General features: G+C 48.0%; 1 protein-coding gene across 3 annotated transcripts in view; it reads left to right on the top strand.

The window, feature by feature from the left end:
• The window catches only part of Bean1 (brain expressed associated with NEDD4 1), a 49,459-nt gene extending 27,958 nt beyond the window's left edge, over window positions 1-21,501 (top strand). The window contains exons 3-5 of one of the 3 annotated variants that reach the window (XM_060392144.1): window positions 7,752-8,012; window positions 11,372-11,522; window positions 13,143-21,501. In XM_060392144.1, the coding sequence (XP_060248127.1) occupies window positions 7,752-8,012; window positions 11,372-11,522; window positions 13,143-13,479 (749 nt within the window). In that variant the 3' untranslated portion in view covers window positions 13,480-21,501. Of the gene's footprint in view, window positions 1-7,748; window positions 8,013-11,124; window positions 11,278-11,371; window positions 11,523-13,142 lie in introns of those variants that run through there. The other 2 variants (XM_021636429.2, XM_060392145.1) reach the window with 2 other exon arrangements.
• Window positions 21,502-21,627: the final 126 nt, after the last annotated feature.

Below are 21,627 nucleotides of genomic sequence, written 5' to 3'. Positions count from 1 at the left end.
TGGATCCAGGCAGCACCCCAGCCCTGTGGGCCCTCGGAACCCCATATACAGAATAGAACAATGCTAGGATGCCTCCAAAGCTTGCCCCAAGGACAGGTTAATGGAGCCGAGAAAGTCTCTGCAGTGTTAGGCTGTGGCCTCTAGTGCATCTGCCTAAGCCAAGGTCTGTGCTCTAGCCTGCATGGTGTGGGAGACTGTGCTCAGCATCCTGCATCCACAGCTCTGTGCTTATGTGAACATTGCCCCGCCCCAGTATCAGATACAGCAGCCTCTTCACAAGTCTCCTGTCTCCCATCATGCCCATCTGCCTCCAATTTTGCAGCCCACCAGCTCCCATAGAACACTCTGACCATGCTGTTTGCCCTTGGGCAAAGCACAGGCTCTTAATCTGACTTTTTAAAGCCCTCATGGTCTGACTCTGCTGGTCACCTGGTCTCCAAGGTCACTCTCCATCAGTCTTCCCCGAAGCCTCTGCCTCACATGATTTCTCACATGCACTGACCCTCATCGGGGCCCCAAAGTTCTTGTGCAGTGCAATTTGCCAGATGAGTTTTATCATGAACTGGTGATCTTCCCTAGATTTGGACTCCTTCCTCAAGACTTGATCTTCAGTTGGACATGGTGGTACATTCCTGTGATCTCAGTACTTGGGAGGCTGAAGCTGAAGGATCATGAGCTCCAGGCCAGTCTGGGCTACATAGTAAGACACGACACAGTGTCCTGGAAGAGAAAGAAAGACCAAACAAAAATCCCACAAGACCCGATGAACTCTGTTCATCAGAGATGCGCATACTCCACCTAGCTTGTGCGTATCTGTGGACCTTATAAATAGACTTGGAGAGTTGGGTGAGTGATGGACAGGAGGATAAGCCAATAGGTGAGTGAGAATGATACTCCTTCATCCTCCTCCAAGGTACACAGAGCAGTGAGTCACTGATTACTCTTGGTGCCATTCAGGTGGCCCCTGAGCTTCCGTTCTGAGCTAGCAGAGATGACTGACAGATAGAAAGGGTAGGTACCCACCCTCCAGAGGTGCCAAACCAAGGCCTCTTAGATCACAGGGTCCTGAACTGTAAAGAGTGCTCTGCCCCAAGCCCTGGCTCCACCCCCTTCAACCAGCCCTGCACCCCTGCTTTTTTATCTTAAGTCTGTGCCTCTGGGTGTCGCAGCACAGATTAAGTGAGCTAAACCATAGCAAATGCTCATCCTGTGAAAGCCACATGCAGCACAATCAGCAATTGCAGGTCACCCGAGAGCCCCACTCTGTAGACCAGAATGTCTCCAGATGTTCTGGAAACAGTCCAGAGGTACAACATCCACAGCACAGCGGCCGGTGGCCCAGTCCTAGGCAGCTTTCTCTTCCGTGTGTTCCCACCTGAGACACGTGAGCTCCTGCCTCTGGAAACTTGCTATCTCAACAGCAATGTTCTGCTAACTCAGCCTGAGTATGCCTAGATGGCAGCCTGACAACACAGAAAATGACCCAGAAACCAGGCATCATTTTAGGAGAAATTTCCCTTTCACAGGAAGCCATGGGCTCCCAGAATACAGCACCCGATGTCCACAGACCCTCATCTGAGTGTAGAGCAAGGAAGCTTTGGCTTCCCATTGGCCCACATGCCTTTCTGTGGTGCCTATGACCTTGGGGAAATCCCTTAACCTCCTCCCTGTGGCTGTTTCCTTACCTCTGACCTGTGGATCCCATCATTGAATGAAATGAAATTATTTCATAGACAGCCTCCACTCCTGCTGGCTCTGAGGGGTGGTGGCATTATCAGGGACTTGTGTGCACCTCTGGAGAAGTTGTCTGGAGAAGTCAAGGGCTGAGACAAAGATTGCTTCTTCCTCTGTCCTTGCTGCATCTGGTGCAGGGGACAGGGAGGCGGAGGTCTGAAGGGAGCTGTCATGTTATTGCTCTGCAGTCAAATTTATCTTCTTGATAAAATGGCCCTGAGTTTGAAATTGCAAGAGTTGCTCTCATAATTTAAAGCAAGCCTCCTCTCTGGGTGATGGTGACTGGGAGATTAATTTCCCAGCCAGCCATGCAGGAGACACTGGCGCCAACTGGCTTCATCTGCAGGCATTGGAGACGCTATCTCCCACCCAACCTTTAATGAGCCTGGAGTCCGAAGACAAGGCCAGACTTTCATCTCCCGCTTAGACAGGTGGAGGGAGGGACATCTTCAAGGTGGCCCCTCAGAGCTGGCACCTTGTTTGGCAGCAGGTTCTCCACAGTGAGCAAAGCAGACAGGACATATATATACATGTGCAGACACACACACACACACACACACACACACACACACAACTCTGTTTACAGTCTTTGCACCTGCAGCCCTGACAGTGACAGCTTTCTAGTATTGTGTACAGCTGCTTTAGATCGGGGTGTGACTTGTGTGTCCCCAGTCCTCTCCGCATCCTGGGGGGGAGGGGGAGGTCAGTCCAGAGCTCCACTTGGAAGCAAAATTCTTCCCCTGAGCTCCCTGTTCCCCAGTTGTGCACACCCCACATACCACATAGTCCCTGCCCTTGACTCTGAAGGTGAGAGGAAAAGCATGGCCATTGGTTTGGGAGGGGCGGGCATGTTGTATTGTTGTCACACTAAATGATTGATGGCCAGAAGCTCTGTCTCATGACCAGCTCTGGGCAGCTTAAGTCACTGCATGAAATGCCGTGTTGAAATGGGCGCTAAGGCTGTCAAACAGGGAGGAGAACCATGATCGATTAGTAGCGCCTCTGACTGGCATTGATAAGAAATAGTGAAAGGCATGCTATAGATTAGCCCCAAGTTGAGGTTTAAACAGCACAATTTAAAATGATTGCTTTGGAATGGGGGTGGGTGGGTGGGTGGATGGGTAGAGGGGAGTTTCACCTTTCCTCTGTGCATCTTGAAGAAAAACAGAAAACAATAACTGACAGTAAAAATGAGAGGTTGGCACTTCATCTAAAATTCGAGCTGTTAAATAGAGGAGAAGCTGGATTCTGGCCTGATGGGAAACAGAGAGCCAACCAAGTCCACTGCAGTTCATTCAGTCATCCTGCAGATATTTAACGAGCATCTATTATGTGGCTGGCCCTTGATCAGGCGCTGCAGAGTCAGTGACTCAGTCAAGACAGATGGGATGTCTGCCTTTAAGGGGCTAACACACTAGGAATGTGGGCAAGGAGCCCAAAGACGCAATAAATGAGTAGACAAAGGAGTGAGACATTCAGAGATCGTAGTGTCATTCGAGAAAGCACATGCTGTGTATGGTATATGGCCGGGTCAAGTCAATCTGCCTTGTTTATGTCTATGAGGCGATTAATGCTATAAAATAACAGGTTCCTTTAGCTTATAGTTTTGAAGGTTCCAAGTACAAACGCACGGGGAAGCCAGCCAGGACCACTCCTTGACTGGCTCACGTCACTACATGGGTGACAATAGCGGGGAATGTGTGTTGGTGCACACATGTCTAGTCAGAGAAGAAAGTGAGAGAATCCACCAGAATCTCACATGGAGGACGTATCCTCAGTGACCTACAAACCTCCTGTAAGGCCCCACCTCCCAAAGCTTCCACACCAGCCAATAACACTACTGGATCTCTGAATTTAGCCATGTCTGAGGGTGTGGCTTTTGAGGGAAAATCCAAAGACCGGGAAAGAAGAAGCCATGTTCCATGTACTTTGGGGTTATTATGATATTATTTTGAATATTAATTTTGCACAGATGTGTTTTCATTTCCCTGGTATATGCCTGGGAGGATAGTGGCTTGATCATCTGAGATTACATTTAATCATTTGGGAAGGACCAGAACGCTTTTAGAAAACAGCCAGTAGCAACATGCAGACTCCCATGAGCAGTCTGTTAGATTCTCATTCCTCCACAGTAGTCAGTGCTATTGATCCTACTGATTATAGCCATCCAAGTAAGTTGATGTGGCTCTGATTCGAATTTCAGCATCTTTTCTTTCTTTCGTTTGGTTTTGGTTATTTGTTTGTTTGTTTGTTTGTTCAATACAGGGTCTCTGTCTAAGTCAGTGTTGTATTGCTGCAGCAACTCTTATAAAGGAAAACAGTTAACTGGGGCTGCCTTACAGTTTCAGAGGTTTAGTCCATCATTATCATGGAAGGAAGTATGGTGGCATGCAGGCAGACACAGTGCTCGAGAGGTAGCTCAGATCTCTATTTCCTGATCAGCAGGCAACAAGGAGAGAGAGGGGAAGACCCTGGGCATAGCTTGGGGATTTGAAACCCCAAAGCCCACCCCGAGTGACACACTTCTCTCAAGGCCACACCTACTCCAGCAAAGCCATACTTCCTAATCCCTGTCAAGTAGAACCACTTCACTAATGAACAAGCATTAAATTATATGAGCCTGTGAGGGCCATTCCGACTCAAACCATCACAGTCTCACTCTGTAGATCTGGCTGTCCTGGAGCTCACTATGTAGACAAGGCTGGCCTTGAACTCTTTTAGATCTGCCAGCTTATGCCTCCCAAGCTGGGATTAAGAGCCTGTGCCACTACACCCAGCTTTATCTTTTATCTTTTTTTTTTTTTTCATTTTAGTACATTTTCATATGTTTACTGGTCAGTTGTATTTTGGAGAAATGTCTATTCTGGTCAAGGCTTACTTCTAATGGTGCAATCTTTATATTACTGGTGTACTAATAGCTTTTTTTTATATTCTAGACTCTCGCCCTCTGAGACAACTAATTCACAAACATTTCCCTCCCATTCTATGGACTGTTTTTTCCCATTCCTTCATAGTCTCCTTTGGTGCAAATGAGTTATAACTTTTATGTTCATCTGTTTTGCTATGGTCTCCCATGCTTATGTTGTCATATCGAAGAATTGTTTGCCAAATCAGAAGTCGAAAAGTCAAGCACTGCCAAACTCATTTCACTAGCACTGTAGCAGGCAATTTTACTCTATAGATATTTTAAAAAAAATTTTTTTTCTTGTAATCCCTTTGTCTGGTTTTGGTACCCAGGTAAGGATGGCCTTACATATTGAGTTGGTAAGTATTCTCATCAAAACTATTATTTTTGAGAATCTGTGGAGTTTGACATTATATATATGTAACATACATTATTTATTATTTGAATATTATTATTTATTATTGTATATGACTAATCATTTAAACTATACAGATGAATTCTATTATGTCTGTTCACACATTGTATAACTGTCATCACCATCCTCTCCAAAACTGTTTTTCATCTTCCAAAACAGAAACTTTGTACCTATTAAAGTTATTCTTTAAATGTTTGAAACAATTTACCAATGAAACAGTCTCATGCTATATTTTTCCTTGTGGAATTGTTTTTATTAGCCACTAAACCTCTCTACTGATAAATCTGCTTAAAGGTTCTGATTTCTCCTGGGTCTATTTGCTCAGTTTTGTATATTTCTAAGAATTTTCACATTTCATACAAGATAGCTAATTTTCTGGCAATTAAATGTTCACAGCATTCCTTGATAAACTAAATTTCTGTTGGGTCTATAGTAATGCCCCCCTCTTTCATTTCTGATTTTAGTATTTTGAGCCTTCTCCTTCCACCCTCCTTTCCTTGGTCATTCTAGCTTAAGTCTCACCTATTCTGTTCATTTTTAAAAACAATAATAATAATGTATGGCCTCTCTGACTTTCTCTGTCTTTGTGTTTTCAGTCTCTATTTCACAAATTTCAATTGTAATCTTTTTTCCTTCCTTCTTCTTACACAGACTTCAGTTTGCTCTTCTGTTTCCAGTATTTTAAGGTAGAAGCCATTTGTTCATTTGTTGACTGGAGACCCCCCCTTTTTTTTTCAAGTATAGGCACTTAAAGCTGTAGACTTCCCCTAAGGTTAGCATCATCTCACAGGGTTTGATATGCTAAGTTTCACTATAACTCAACCTATGCTTGGCTTTCCCCTATGCCTTTCTCTCTGATTTGTTATTTACTTATTTGGTATGTTGCTTAATTTCTACATTTTTAAATTTTCATAAATTTCTTGGTGTTATTCACTTCTAATCTTCATTGTAATCAAAGAACATGGTTTGAACCATTTTGATGATTTTTGAATAAACTGGGGTTTATCTTGCATCCTAGCATATGGCTCATTCTGGAGAACATAGCCTTATGCTACAGAAGAATGCATATTCTGTTAGGTGGGGGGTTGTGGGTGTATGTTAAGTCTAATTTCTTTATAATTTCATACATCTTATCTTTTATTTTTATCTTTTGATTAATTGTTCATTTGTTGGTTGGCTGGTCCATTAGTTGGTTGGCGAGAGGATCTTACCATGTGGCCTAGGCTGGCCTTGAACTTATGATTCTTCTGGGCTGGGATTATAGGTATGTGCCACTATACCTGGCTTCTACCTAATTTTATAGAAAACAGAGTACTGCAGTTACTGCTGATGTTACACTGTGTCTATTCCCTCTCAGTGTTTTAGCCTTTGCTTAAAGTATTTTGGGACTCTGCTGTTAAATAAATATATGTTTGTAGTTTTTGTGGCTCCCTGATGGATTAACCATTTTATTACAAGATTTTTTTTCTAGTGACTTTGTTTTGAAGTCTTTTTTTTTCTTAATTATCACAGCCACTCCAACCATCTTATAATTATGTTTTCATATTATATATTTTTCCATTCTTTCACTCTTAATTCTGGTTCTCTATACTGCCTATAGGAAGTAACACAGTTATGGTTTTTTTGCCTAGACTGATAGTCTCTTGGTCTGATTAGTTAATCAGATCACATTCAGCATGACAATTGATACAGCTGTATCATTTTACTTTTGTCTGTGTGTTTCATGTCTTTTCCCCTTTCATTTCTCCTTTTTGCTATAACCAAATACTTTGTAGTATAATATTTGAATTTCTTTAAAAGATTCTCCACCATATTTATTTAGTGATTTTTCTAGGGCTTCCCACACACGTCTTACCAAAGCTACCTCTTATTTACACAGATTAACCCCAGTGAGAATCAGGTTACTCACACTATAACGTAACTCACTTCTCTTCAGCTTCCCCTCTTGTTGTAATGCACCACCCCACCCCCAGCTTCTCATCCATCTCCATTCGACTTAGTGAGGGAACCACAGCCCAGAGAGAGCCGGCCTCAGTTACATCTTAGCACGTGAATTATCCAATAGCTCTTAGTCTCAGTGTCTTCATACTGAATGGGGAGATTTAGATGAACCTAACCTCAGAGAAGTGAGATCTTAGCGCTGAGCCTGCACCTAGTAGGGCCTCTGAAAACTGGCCAGTGTTTTGCCCTCACAGAATCCCAGGAATCAATTTACATAGGCATTTTCATGGCAGAGAGCCGAAAAGTGTGCATGTGGGCTAGAGGGATGGCTCAGTGGTTAAAGCACTCACCACACAAGCTTGGGGACTGGAGTTCAGGTCCTTAGAACCCATATAAACGCTGAGCGGGTTGGGAAGCTGTATAATCCTAGCCTCAGAAGTTACAGACAGAGAATTCTCAGAGTCAGCTGACTCCTGAAACTAGCCATCTCCGTTGCCCTATCTGAGGTTTCCTGTCTGTGGGTTAGACGGGCTCCTGGAGCAGAAGGGCCAGGGGAAATGAAGGAGGGTAACCCACAAACACCGAAGCCCCTAAGAGCAGCTGGGAAGAGCAGCAGGAACAACCAGGACAAAAAGCCTGACCGTGACTATCCACTTATTAAGGGATAAATGGCTCCCAGGGCAGCCTCATTGAAGGAGGAAGGTGTGTGGCAGGCCTGGGAACCAGCTCAGTGTCCCTTCTCTCTGTCCACAGTAGCACGATACAACCGTACCAGCTACTTCTACCCAACCACATTCTCCGAAAGCTCTGAGCACAGCCACCTGCTAGTGTCTCCAGTGCTGGTGGCAAGTGCTGTCATAGGTGTGGTCATCACCCTCTCCTGCATCACCATCATTGTGGGGAGCATCAGAAGGGACAGACAGGCTCGGATCCAGCGACACCACCATCGCCACCGCCGCCACCATCATCATCACCGTCGCCACCGCCACCACCACCGGGAGTACGAACAAGGCCACGGTGAGCTCTGGGTCATGCTACTCATGCCGCTGTAACTGACTTAAGGAGGTGTTCAGGGGATGGAATCTCTGCTTTGGGGTCAGGGAAGTATCCTGGTCCATCAGGAAGAACTCACAAGTATCCATTATTGTAGCAGGAAAGGCCTGTGGTCTGCCAAGTGAAGAACCCTAGGAAGAAGCTGAAAGCCAGTTGGAAAGTGTGTCATATTCCTCAACCCCTGGCACTGTTGTTTCATGCCATGTTGACACTTGTCCAGCTGGTATCTGGATGGATGGATGCATGGATGCATAAAGAGATGGATGCATGGAGAGACGGATGCATGGAAAGATGGATTTGTGAGTAGGTAGGTAGGTGGGTAGATGGATGATAGGATGAATGGAGAGATGATTAGGTGGGTGGGTAGGTAGGAGGGTAAATAGACAGATAGGTGGATAGACAAATGGAGAGATGGATGAGTAGAGAATGAGTAAAAAGATGGATGAGTGATGGTATGAAAGGATGGGTGAGTGAGTGACTGACTGAGTGACTGAGCAAATAAATGGGTAGATAGGTGGATATGTGGATAAGTAGAAGGATATGTTTGTAGATGAGCAGATGGATGAGAAGGAATGGTTGGTGAATGAGTGCACAGGTAAGTGGAGATATGGATGAGAGGAGAAATGAATGGATGGATGAATGCATGGATGCATGGAGAGATAGATGGATGGAAATATGGGTTTATGAGTAGGTAGGTAGATGGGTGATATGATGAATGAAGAGAAAGATGGATGGATGGGTGAAAGAATGGACAAGAGGGATTGATGGGTGGAATAAGGCAGTAGAGGAATGGGTGCATAAGGGATTGAAAGCATAGATCAGTAGATAGATGGGTGGAGGGAATAGGTAGATAAATGGGTATGATAGATAGACAAATTAAGAAATAGATGAATAGGAGGTAGGAGGATGGATTTACAGGTGGATTGAGTGGCATGCTTGAGTAAGAAAGATGAGGCTGGGTGAGTAAAAAAATTGAAAGATGGATAAATGAGAACTTAGGCACAGGTGGGAGTGTGCTAGGATAAGGAGATACAAATATATGGATGAATGGATGATGGAGCAGTGAAAATATATCACTGAACACCCACAAAGAACAACAAACTATTTCAGGATTTCTTAATGGCTATTTGGGACAGGGAGACCAGTCCCAGGAGTGTCCAGCTTGTCAGAATGCATGGACAGAACAGGGCCTGACTATCTCATTCCTGGCAAGGACCGCCAATGGTCTAAATGAAGCAGAATGGTTCAATTATGAACCAGTGTTCCATGGCAGGAACAGGGCCTACAAGAGCTGGCACAGGGGCAGCCTGGGCCACTACTCACTAGAGACCTCCTGCCCCCACGGGTGTGGGGGAAGCAGATGCAGGCTTCCCTATGAAGTGGAGGACCCTGGGAGGCCTCTCACTGTAGTTGAAGTTTTTGTGGGTCTTGGAGGGCCTTCCCCATCCAAGGCAGGAGGAGCCTGGAGGCAAGGAAGAACCAGCAGGGCTGGGACACCTGGAGGTAGCATGGAGGACAGTGGGAAAGAACACCTGCTGATCCCTGGAGCCTCCTTTGCATAATCTCATAATCCAAAATCCTCCTTGGGCAGTCTTAGGTGGCTGGCTTTGCTACCCATCTCAATTTGCTGATCAAAATTGAGGTTGGAGCAGTTGCTCATCAGACCCAGGTCACCCTCTTGCAAGAGTCAGATTAGACATGTGAGCCCTCAGACTGACCGCTGCACAGCCCTACAGGGCCACCTGTGGGCGTAGGGCTGGGTCCAGCAGACACTCGGATGCCAAGGGCCCTTTAGACCTAGCTGTTGCTCCTCTGGAAAAGTCTAGAGAGAAGAAGCCAGACCTTAGACAATGCTGGGAGGTCTGTCAGTGGAAGAAAGATGGCCAATTAATGCTCTCAGCTAGGACTAGAAAGAAGAGTCAGCAGGTTTGCATGGACAGACAAGAAAGCTCAGCCAACCTAGACCCCATAGGACAAGCTCTCCCTGGGAGACAAGTTAAAAGCAGAGCCCATGCCAGGCTGACATGACCTATCCTATCCTCCCATGAGGAGCCCAGGTACTATTTTAACTCTTCTCCATCCTGGCAAACCCAGTTCATCCCTCATGTCCTCCTGCTCCTTCCACTCAGCCCCTGCTTCCCTCCCCATGTCCCTGCTCATGCTCTTCCAGCATCCACCCTCTCCAACATGCTTTGGCCCTGCCACTATTCTGAAGCTGCCCAGGGCCTGGCTCAAAGGCTACTTAGGTCCTGTGAGAAACATCCTGAACCCTCCTTATCCCTACCAGGAAAGTGAAACGGAACACAACACATATCTTCTTCCTTGCCCTCCAGCCTCAGTCACAGGGGTGACAGCCACGAGAACAGGACCTGTATGTGGTTCGCCCCACCTGCACCCAGCCCAGAGAAGGTTTTTCAGAGGCTATGGAAGGAGGGACCTTCATGAGTCTTTGTGGCAAGGCTTAGAAGTGGGTTGAGTACTATAGTTCCCCAGCCAGGGATAGGGAGACAAGGAAAGCAATAACTTCCAGCTCTGCAAGTGAATCCCAGCCTGCATGAGCTCAGAGACCCTCTAGGCAATGCTGGCAATACAGGACCCTGGCTCCAGTGCCCAGTGGCCCTGGCCTAGTTTCTATTCTATTGTTTTGTCTCATCTCTCCTGGCTTTCCTCTCCCACCTCCTTCCAAGCTCTCCTGAAGGGGAACATATCTCAGCTGAACTCCTTTTCCACAGCCTGTTATTGGGTTTATTTATTTTTTTCTAGTAGAAAGTATGTACTCATTATAGAAAACTGTAAAAATACAGGAAATATGGAGGATAAAATAAGGTTCATGACCTGCCAGACAGGCAGAACCACCAATAATGAATGGATGTGTCTGCAATATTTTCCTCTGAGAGTTTTCTTGATTCCCATGAATAACTCCAGAATTGGACCTGTGGATATGGTTTCTGATCTAGATTCTTCCGTTGCTGTTGGATCAAGAGTAAGGAGAAGTCTATGTGGGGAGTAGGAGCTGAGCACGCCTGTCTCTTCTCTCCTAGTTCTGTACTTATCAAAGCTTAGCACTTCCACCCAGTGCCAAGGCTGCCCTGGGCTAAGCTCTGATCCATCCTGGAGGCTCCTCAGGATAGGACAAGCCTTGTCTCCTACCTGGGACCCTACTCCCCGAACTGCACACACAGTTCTCACATTTTGGCGGTGTTGTTCAGGATGGAGGCAGCTGCGTGTGGTAAGGAGGTGGTCATGTGAGGACTTCCAAGCCTTGGATGGATGGCCACTGTGCAGGAAGTCTCTAGCACTGCCTTTGATTCTGTTCTCCACAGACTCTGGAGGACCCTCACACAGCCACGCCAGCCACAGGATGCCCCGTGCCTGCAGCCCTGCCGAGGACTGGCCCCCGCCCTTGGATATCAGTTCTGATGGGGATGTGGATGTCACAGTGCTCAGGGAGCTGTACCCAGATTCCCCACCAGGGTAAGGAGGCCCCGTGGTGGGGAGAGCAGGGGGTCCCCTGGATATAAAGATCTCCCACCCAGGGAAAGAACCTCAGCTCCCCGTGTATAAATACAAAAGGATTCTAGTTGGCTTGGCCACAGCCTCTTCCTGCTGGCCAAATAAGGCCCCTTGAAAATGGACATGACGCGGGAGATTGTCATCAGGATGGACTACAGATACTAGCCGGGCTTCTTCAGGCTGATGGGTGATGGGGAGGGAAGCCTCGTGGTTTGGGGGTAGTCTCATGACAAGTTTTCCTAAGCTTCAATAAGTTCCTCCGGGGATCTCCGTAGGGACAAGAATGGTGGGATGGTTGGGATCATGGCCATGGGATCAGTATCCATTTAGGGAGAAAAACCTGTGGAGCTTCTATTTGTGACACTAGGATCTTGCCCACCCCAAGATCGGTCTTTTTCACACACGATGGCCATAGCCACAGAGTCCTTGACTCTAGCCCCTATCATCTCTTGGGTCTGTTGTTGCTGTGTGGTCAGCCTGCCTTTCCAGTCCCCACCTTCTGCACACCCTTGCCTTAGGCACATCTAGGTCCCAATCTCAGTTAGCCCAGGCAGGATGGGCTCTCATCAGACAATCCCTGTCTGATATGAACCCCAATAGCCCTGACTCACAGAGAGCCCCACTGCCTCCCAAACTCTACGCCTGTCCACCTTTACATCAATCAAAGTAGCCCCCATTGGCCCGGTCCTTTAGATGAACCACAAGGACAGAGGAACATCCCACAGTGCCCTTCCCCAACTAGTGACATTCCTTCCCCATACAAATTAAAGCAGCAGAGCTTCCTGGGGGACAGGGAGGTGAGCATGTTCTCAAGGCACATCCTCAGGGGCTCTAGAGTTGTCGCCCCACTCTCAACCATGACCCTCAGCTACCCCCAGCACCTTCTTGCTACCAAGAAAAATCCTGCCCTACTTTACACAAGGAAGTAGAGTATAGAGTCTGCTGTCCCTCTGCTCTTGGGGTGGGACATCTAGATCCCCAGACTCCAAAACCCACCCATTAGGACAGGAATTATCATGGGCAGCCCTCACTGGGGATTTGCAGCCTGTGAAGTGATAGTGCCTTCTTGGGCATTTGAGTTCTTGCAGTCACCACCATTTAGAACAGTGGGTTAGAGCCCTGTCACTTCCCCCACCGTAGACCCTGATCCTAACAAATACATTATTTTCCCTCCCACCAGAGGCTCTGGGAAGAGCAGCAGGTGCTCTTAGCCCTACAGCTATGGTTTCAGGGGACAGGGGCTCCTACCAGGCCTATTCATGACACCTAACCTAGGACTTTTCTCTAGACAGAGTCTACTCTTGCTCCAGGGAATCTAAATCCCTCCCCATGAGAGAGGGGTGTAGGGGCTTGCTTGGGTTCACATGGGATGTGAGGGTAACGTCTGCCCGAGGATGCGTGTCTTAAGGGTGTCAGTCTGTCCTCCCTGGGGACTAGCATGGTCCCGTTAGAGCCAGCATGTGTGAGGCTGGCTGTCTTCTGCAATCAGGGCAGCTCCTCACCACACAGAATATATACTCTTCCACTAGCACTAGGGCCTTGGGATCCATCACTCGCTGAGTGAAAACTCTTCTCTCGCAGCTATGAGGAGTGCGTGGGACCAGGGGCCACTCAGCTGTATGTCCCCACGGATGCGCCACCACCCTACTCGCTGACTGACTCCTGTCCCATGCTGAATGGCACCCTAGACTCAGGCAGTGGCCACGGCCAACATCAGCAGCGGGAGCAGCGGACCCAGGGCCAGAGCGGCCTCCATACTGTCTCCGCAGACACGCTGCCCCCTTATGAAGCTGTGTGTGGAGCAGGCTCCCCATCCGATCTGCTGCTGCTGCCAGGACCAGAACCACCGCCAAGCAACTCCCAGGGCTCACCCACCCCACCCCAGGTTCTAGCCACCAGCCCTGAGAGGACTGTATGAGTGACCTCGGTCCATTGGTCCTTCCAGGCTGCCGTATCTCCTCCAGGCACACCGGTGCACACACAACTCATGCACATGCTTATATATGACTACAAACACATACTGACATACCCCAAGTGCACACATGACACACATTTAAATACCTAAATATACACGGGTCCCACTACCACACAAACTCACCTAGGAAGGTTCTCTTGAGATGACGTGCCCCCTCACTGGTGTCTCCTCCTCCCCAGTGTGGTGCCTGGTGGCAGCACCTCTGAACTGTGCTGGGCAGAGGTGAGACAGGAAGTCCTACTTCCTTCCCCCTCCCCCAGCCTCCTCTAGGCTGTGGCCACACTTGGACTCTCCTGCAGAAACTGCTTGGTCAGCTTCCTGCCACAACCCCGACCCCAGGGCTTGTCCCACTGGGAGCTGAGACAGGTTCCAACGAGGTCCCACTATGCACCGTGCCTCTCAACTCCAGGGCAGAAGAGCCACAATGTCACCATCCTGCCACCCACAGGGTGGATAGGAACAGGTGTGGTGGCTCAGGCATGGCCTGGAGGTCGTCCTCGAAGCCGTCCGAGCCTCTCCCTGTCTCAGTATCCTCAGTTTGGCGGTGCTAGTCGGCTCAGCCACCCACCCTAAGTCACAAGGGGAGGACAGACCCTCGGGCACGCGTCACGGAGGAGCATCACAGTTCTTCCCATGTCTGTGACAGCACTGAAAGCTCAAGGGAGACGGGGTGCAGGCAGCCTCACCACAGTGCTGCCTAGACACCAGGCAGAGGCTCAGAAAGGCCCACTGCTCAGTAAGCGCCCAGCCAGTCCTGGTAGCCTGAGTACAAGAGGTTTCAAGTCGACCCAAGAACCAGCGCTGTCATCCAGGGTGGCAACTGGGGACTGAGTTGATGAATTCTGGACTTGCCTCTCTGGGACATATGCAGAGACAAAAAAAAAAAAAAAAAAAAAAAAGGAATATGGACTCTGCCAAAAAAAAAAAAAAAAAAATCACCATGCTACTATGAGAAGACCAGTGTCTGCTGCCAACGTGCCATCACAGAAGCAGGTGTGTGGAAACAGCCGGTTGGATAGGGCTCAGATACTAGCCTGTGAGCTCCAGCAATCTCCATCAAAGACTATACAAGGTGGCAGAGGTGATCTCTGAAGACCCCGCTTGCCAAAGCTAAGCATCTTTAAGGAATGTCCTGCTAGCACTGCTGCTTGCAGGAAGCAAGACACCCTCCCTCCACCACTCCCTACCTTTGTCTTTGTCACTCATGCCAAAGCAGCAGACCCATTGATTCCCCCCCCCCCATTTCAATTCTTCCAACGAAGGGCTAAGAAAATTCAGCAACCCCTTTCTTAAGCAGAGGGGTGGCAAGGACAGCTACCTTGCATTTTATTTTCTATAGAAATAGCATTTATTCTAATGCAGAGCTGAAAGGGACCCCGCCCACAGGTTCTGTAGCATCCTGCAAGCACCCTAGAGTCACAGGCTCCGCCTTGGGGAGGAAACCTGGTTTACAAGCAGTTTAGCCACCTTTGTGGTGTTCTGCGTTCTAGGCAAAAAACGTCTGTCTGCTGTACTGTATAGCCTTTAAAATGCAGCCCAGGGATGAGAAACGCAGCCTGTTTCTATAGCTCTGGAAAGTGCTAGGGGAAGAAAAACATCCCTGCCTGCTCATCATGTTGGAGGGATCTACAGAACAGCTTTTCTCCTCCCTAGACTAGGCTGAGTAAGCAGCAATGTATCTTTTTTGTATTCAAAATAAATACATCATACCAAACAAAGAAGTAGAAAGAAGTAACACTTTCAAGGAATGCATGGGGGTTCTGGCTGGCTGCATACTGAGAGGAAAGGAACTTTCTAAACGGAAGCAGTCTTAAATCTGCCTCTGGACATTGACATGCCCAGTTTGGCTATTTCTCAGGTTTGAGCCCTGAGGTCTCTCTCCTGTAGAGAGGGACATTTGTAATGCTAGTCTCATAGGACTTCCTTTGTTTGTTTGTTTGTTTGTTTCTCTGCTTTTATTTGGGTTTTGGAAACAATATGTTGCTATGTAGCCCAGCTCCCAATCCTCCTGTCTCTGCTCCCCTAGTTCCTGGAGACCTCTCTAAGTCTAGACTGGCTGACCAGGCAAGTCTCTAAAACCTCCTGTCGCCACTCCACTCCTGCCGATGCTACTGCGCTTGGCTTTTTCTGTGGTCGTGGGCATCTGAACTCAGGTCCTCCTGCTTTACAGCAGGTGCTTTACCTACTAAGCCACCTCCCCTGCCCCCTTCTTACATTTCTTTTTGCCTCACTGAAACATGGGATCACTTCTCCAAGACCTGTCTGATGTCACTGAGAATGCGGTGAGCCACCAACTTCAGGACTTGACTCAATGTATATACAAGGTACCTACCACCTTTTGGCCTTCAGTACTCCAAAGGCTTATCCTTCCAAGAAAAATAGGAAATGGTATCCAGTCAGAAATATACTCCTTGCTCCCCTCCACAGAAACACTGCTCTTTCCTAGAGCCCTTCAGACAGAGGGTTTGCCTGGTGACCTCTTTACACATGGAGCCTGACTTCTTTTCTAGGACACATTTTCCTTCTACTAAAACTCCAGTGCACCAGCATAGGCCTAGACCCCTCAAGATCACACCCTAAATTGGGGGTGTGATTGTGAGACACGGACGCACAGGCTCCTTCTGGAAATCCCAGCACTGTCCATGCTCAAGCACACACTGCCACCTGCTGGCTCTCTCCTGTCATTGCTCATAGTCACAGAGTCCACCCTAGAATGAGGAAGTCCCTTTAATCCCACAGCCTTGGGACACTCAGAGCTGTATGCTGAGCCTGATGCTTGGATCCCGGGCTTATCTCCTACCACTGAGATGTTCTGTGAAGTTGAACTTATTCGTGCATTTTCTAGAGGAGACTCTGTCCCTCAGTCTCGCTTTCTGCGAGTTCCTGTTGGCCATGCTCTCTTCTCTTTGTAAAATACTTGCCCCTCTGTTCTACATGCTACTATGCTCCACTCTGGGGATCTTCCTCCTTCATGGTGATGCTATCCAGCCACGTGCTGACTTCCACCCAGACCACCTACACTGACACTCATTCTAGACAATCAAAACTCCAGGGACTATCAGCCTCTCCCTGTCTCTTCCATCCACATACCCCTTGGGCTGAGGGCATCATGCTTAAGACTGCATGGTCCTACAAGGAGTTTGGCTTCTCTCTTTGCCAGGAAACAAGACCTAAGGAGAACAGCTGGGTGCCTAGAATCCCCAGGAAATGGCATGTGGTGGTCCATTACTCCGGTGGTATGCCAGAAGGAAGCATGAGCAGCCCCTGGGGTGTCGTCAAAAGGCTGGTCAGGGAAATGGCCTTGGGGAAGTAAAAGAAGGGGGAAGGAAGCCTGGGAGGATATGGACCACCAAAACACTCCCATTGGTAAGATGGGAGACACCATGCATGGAAGGCCTCAGTGTTGGGCTTCCGGAGGTGACAGATGTGTGTCACTCATACCTGGCATCGGCAGCGCTGCTTGGAGGTTTCCCTTTACAGAGTGTCCATTCCTGCCAGGCAGGCTCTTCTGATCAGAGGAGGACTTCACACAGGGAAGTCACAGCTTCCTTGTTTGGCCGACAAAGTCGTACAGTGGCTGAGTCATTACGGGTGGACACAGAAAGTCCCAGGCTTTGGATAGCACTGAAGGCCTCAAGCAAAGGGGGAAGGAGCAAGACACTAGCGAGGCTACAGAAGTCCATGGCTACCTCATGCAACATCCACCACCACCGGGTTAAGCCTGCATTCGTACACAAACTAAGTCTGTGTAGCTAGGTAACCCGCCCCCCTCCACATGCATGCACACATGCACACACGGCACCAGTGCTTAACGCCCTCCTCCTGTGGTCTCAACCACATTTATTCGGACAGCCTCGGTGCCCACATCAGCATCCCTTTGGTGCAGTGCTCCCAGCTGCAAGCCCAGGTGTTACACACGGAGGTGGCCCAGACTCATGCTCAGGTGTTCCCTTCTGCATCCTCTGACACTAGCATGACTGTCCAGAGTAGAACGGCCACAGCCTTATCGTCTCAGGGACATCTGTTGTCCTGGGTCCTGTTCTGCTTAGCTACATGGTACTTCCCAAGCCCAAGATGACTCTCTGGAGCCCTACTAGGCAAGTCTAGTAGGTCTGAGCTTGGAGGCTAGGCAACACCTTTGACCACCCAGCTGTGCCTGCCCAGCACGTCTCCAAGAAATCCCAAGGTGGCAGTCCTGTTATCACAGCCTCAGCCACGGAACTGCCACACTCTTCAGCGCAACTCCTTGGGTCATAGGGAGAGGCTGTAGGGTAGCATAGGTTGGTTTCTATTGAAAGGGAGAACGTGGCCCTCTGGCAGGCTCTAAGCCCCAACCGTCACCCTTTACTCAACTGCAAGAGACAAGAAATAATGGTTCATGTAACTAAATTGTCCAAGTGATAAATCAGACTCCAGGTATAGCTAGATCCAGGAAATCCAAGCACATGGGTTGGTACACTGTTTCTCTAGACTGACACCATACTGTCTCCAGTCTCCCATTGGGAAAATGGCAGCAAATGTCTCATGTCTGAGTTGGTTGTTTCCTGACCCAGAATGAAGAGAGATCCTCTCTCTGCCAGAAAGCAAATAACAGATCTCAGAGAAATCTGACTGGCCTGTACAGGACTCTCCCAGAGCCCCTAAGTGGCTGTGGTTGGGGGCAGGGCAAGGGAGGTCTCTGATTATCTCTGGCCTGAGGACATGTGCCACTCTGGGGAAGGTAAGCCAAATATTCTATCCTAGGATGGGTTTTCCAAAAGAGAGGAAGAGGCAAAGAGGACTGTATACTTGCAGAGCATCAGGCTCTAGCCTATTTCCTCTATCCTACCCATAACCCAACACGCCATGCCAACATACCACACTCTGCCCACCTTGGCCCTCTCCATTATACTGTACCTGTCCTGGTACTTACCAACCATCAGTCTAAATGACTGCCAACCAGAAGTAGATGGTGACCATATGGTGATGGCAGGTGCCCAGGAAGGCAAGGCAGGGGATGATTGCTGACCAAGGCCCAAGGCTGATGAAGTCAGAATTGGCCTCCAGCTAGAATGGACTCACTGGGCAACATCCTGAATCCATCTCAACTCTTACCTCCAAGGTTTCTCTGTTGGAAAAGTGGGTACATCATACCCAGAGAGGCACAGCTCCAATGTCCATCATGACTAGCTGCAGACTCCATCCTAAAACAATTCTATGAGTTTTGTAAGTGTAAGACCCTCACAAGAAATACAGCTACCTCCAGTTATTATACAGGCTTTGCTTCTAAAGAGAAACGTAAGTTTGGGCAAAGGTCTAAGGAATGGATCTGTGACATCATGTAGGGCCTGAGGCCACAGTCCAGAGATTGTCTTCTCGCTCTCTCAATGGGACTCTTGTCTCTCCTCCTCCCTGGATTGTTCCCAGGTATCTTCCTGAGGCTGTCGGTCCGGGGTCAGAGATGGTTACTGGAACGCAGTCCAGCACAGAGCTCAACAGGGGCAATAGGGCTTTGGAATAGAAAACCTGTAACAGTATAGTTCTAGTCTGACAGAAACAGCCCTTCCCCTGGTGTTATGCATGACAGTTAAGTGCTGAGTCTCAGACCTAGGACAATGCCCAGGCAGTACCTTTAACTGGCTCTCCCACCCTTATAAGCCCAAATTCACAGATTATATAGGGACCTTAGGAGCTGCTGAAAATGAACATTCCCCACTCTACTGAGACCAAAGCGGTCCTTGAATATCCCTTGTCCCAACTCCCTACTGATCCCCGTTGTTCCCCCAAAGCTAAGCATTTAGACAGCTGGTTTCTCTTTGAGGGCCCAGAAGGTATAACTGGTTCTCTCAACAACAAATACACCAGGCTGCAGCAGGCCAATGTAGAACCAGGCATCAGGCCAGAAAGATGCATGGAAAAGCAGGACAACATGAAGGGAGACTTCAGGAACCTCACCTGTCATTTCATTCTCCCTGTCAATCACAGCCTCCCTTTGAGAATTAGGAGAGGCCAGTGACTCTTAGGCATGACCAGTTCCAAGTGCTGGAGACTAAGATGTTAGGGAAACATCTGTTGAGGAAAATTACTAACTTTGTAAGAAATCAAAAGCAAACAGAAGAATCATACAGAAGGGAGGAAACTGAGTCTGCCAATTTGTGAGGTCTGTGCTAGTGGAAAAAGGAGGCCACTCCAGCTTCTCAAGAAACAAATCTACCCACAGCCAAGGAATGAAAGAGACAGGAGGCCAAACATGGTGTAAATGCATGCATCGGGAGATGGAGACCAGAGAATCAGCTCAAAACCAGGCTCAGCTCCATACTGAGTGTGAGGCCAGCTCAGTGACATGAAACCCTGTCTTAAAAAACAAGTGAGAGCTAAGACTCATTTTACATCATCTTTCCCACATACACACTTCTCAGCGAAGAGCCTTAGGGTTTCTATTCCTGTGAAAAAGTGACATGACCAGAAAGCAAATTGGGGAGGAAAGGGTTTATTTGGCTTACACTTCCACATCATAGTCCATCACTGAAGGAAGTCAGGACAGGAACTCAAACAGGGCAGGATCCAGGAGAAGGCAGGAGCTGATGCAATGGCCGGAGGGGTGCTGCTTACTGGCTTGTTCCACATGGCTTGCGTGGCCTGCTTTGTGATAGAACCCAAGACCACCAGCCCAAGGATGGTACCACCCACAATGGGCTGGGCCCTTCCCCCATTCATCACTAATTGAGAAAATGCCTTGTGGTTGGATCTCATGGTGGCATTTCCTCAGCTGTGAGGCTCCTTCCTCTCTGATGACTCTAGCCTGTGTCAAGTTGACACACAAAACCAGCCAAGGGATCATGTCCTTCAAGACCCAGAGTCCCACATATCCCCATCTGGAAGCCTCCCATTCCCAACTACCAAGTTTCATAATATTGTACAAGTGTGACTTTGAATATCAGCTAGACTTGGAATGGTAGAACAAAGAGGGACTCCCCTCCTATCCAAGGATACTTCCATCCTAACCCCAGAACCTGTGAGCCTGCTGCCTTTTTTGCTGGTGGTCCGGGCTGTCAGGGTGGTGTCAGGTAATATCTAGGTTCTTAGTCTTTTATCCAAAGAATTGAAACAAGGGTTCACACCAATTAGCAAAAAATAAAAAACTGCAAGTAACTCTAACCAGAGGGAACTAACAGTGTAGACTAGAGAGGGACACGTGTCAAGACCAACACGAGTGAGGATGCTCAAATCTCCGATTACCATTTGGTGCTTCCTTTTATGGCTTCCAGGAGAATGAAGGGTTTGTTACTAAGCAGTGGAGTGAGGGTACTGCAGTTTTGATCAATAGGTTTGGTCACCAAATCATCTTTCTGCTGTCATACCCCTTCCCATAATGCATCTGACTTTCACCATAAACACACTGTTATGCATAGGCAGAAGATGGTAAAAATAGGAGATTCTCCCTAAAAGCTTACTCCAGGACACAGTTTTGCCTTATCCTGAATGTACACCCCAAACCAGCTGAGGCCTGATCAGCTTTTCTATTCTTCATACCTAGACACACTGGGAATATATTTCAATAGAAACTGTCTAATTGTTGTTAGGGGAGGCAGGACTGACCCCATTGTTTCAAGGGGTGTGTATACAACCTGACATGGGTGGTGAGCCAAGGTACCTGTTTAGAGAGGGGTGTGTGCATAGTGTGTGCATGTGAAGGAGCTAGGCCGCCTTATTAGGAGAGGGAAATACACCTAACCTTACCCAGAAGAGCCCCAAGTTACTGAACAAGACTGAGCAGCTCACCTTACCTAGCAAAAGAATTTTGTAAAAGGATTATACAGTGAACCCTCATTGATTCCCACCATCCATATCTAGCGGCTCACAACCATATGTAACTACAGCTCCAGGGATCCAAGGTCCTCTTCTTGACTACATGTACACATTTCGGGTACCACACAGTCACACTGGAACATATATAATTCAAAATAAAATATATTATTATTATTATTATTATTATTATTATATTTAGGAAGCCTGAGTCCCAGAGGTTGGGAAATACCATCCATTTCTCTCCCTCCAAGAAGTCTAGATCCCACTAGCCTGCTAGCCAGCCTGAGAAATCCTGGAAACAAG

The sequence above is a fragment of the Meriones unguiculatus genome, chromosome 10, assembly GCF_030254825.1.
Source record: "Meriones unguiculatus strain TT.TT164.6M chromosome 10, Bangor_MerUng_6.1, whole genome shotgun sequence".
In the NCBI taxonomy this organism is placed as follows: domain Eukaryota; kingdom Metazoa; phylum Chordata; class Mammalia; order Rodentia; family Muridae; genus Meriones; species Meriones unguiculatus.
The sequence above is the reverse complement of the archived record's forward strand: the minus strand, read 5'-3'. Positions and strand labels throughout refer to the sequence as shown.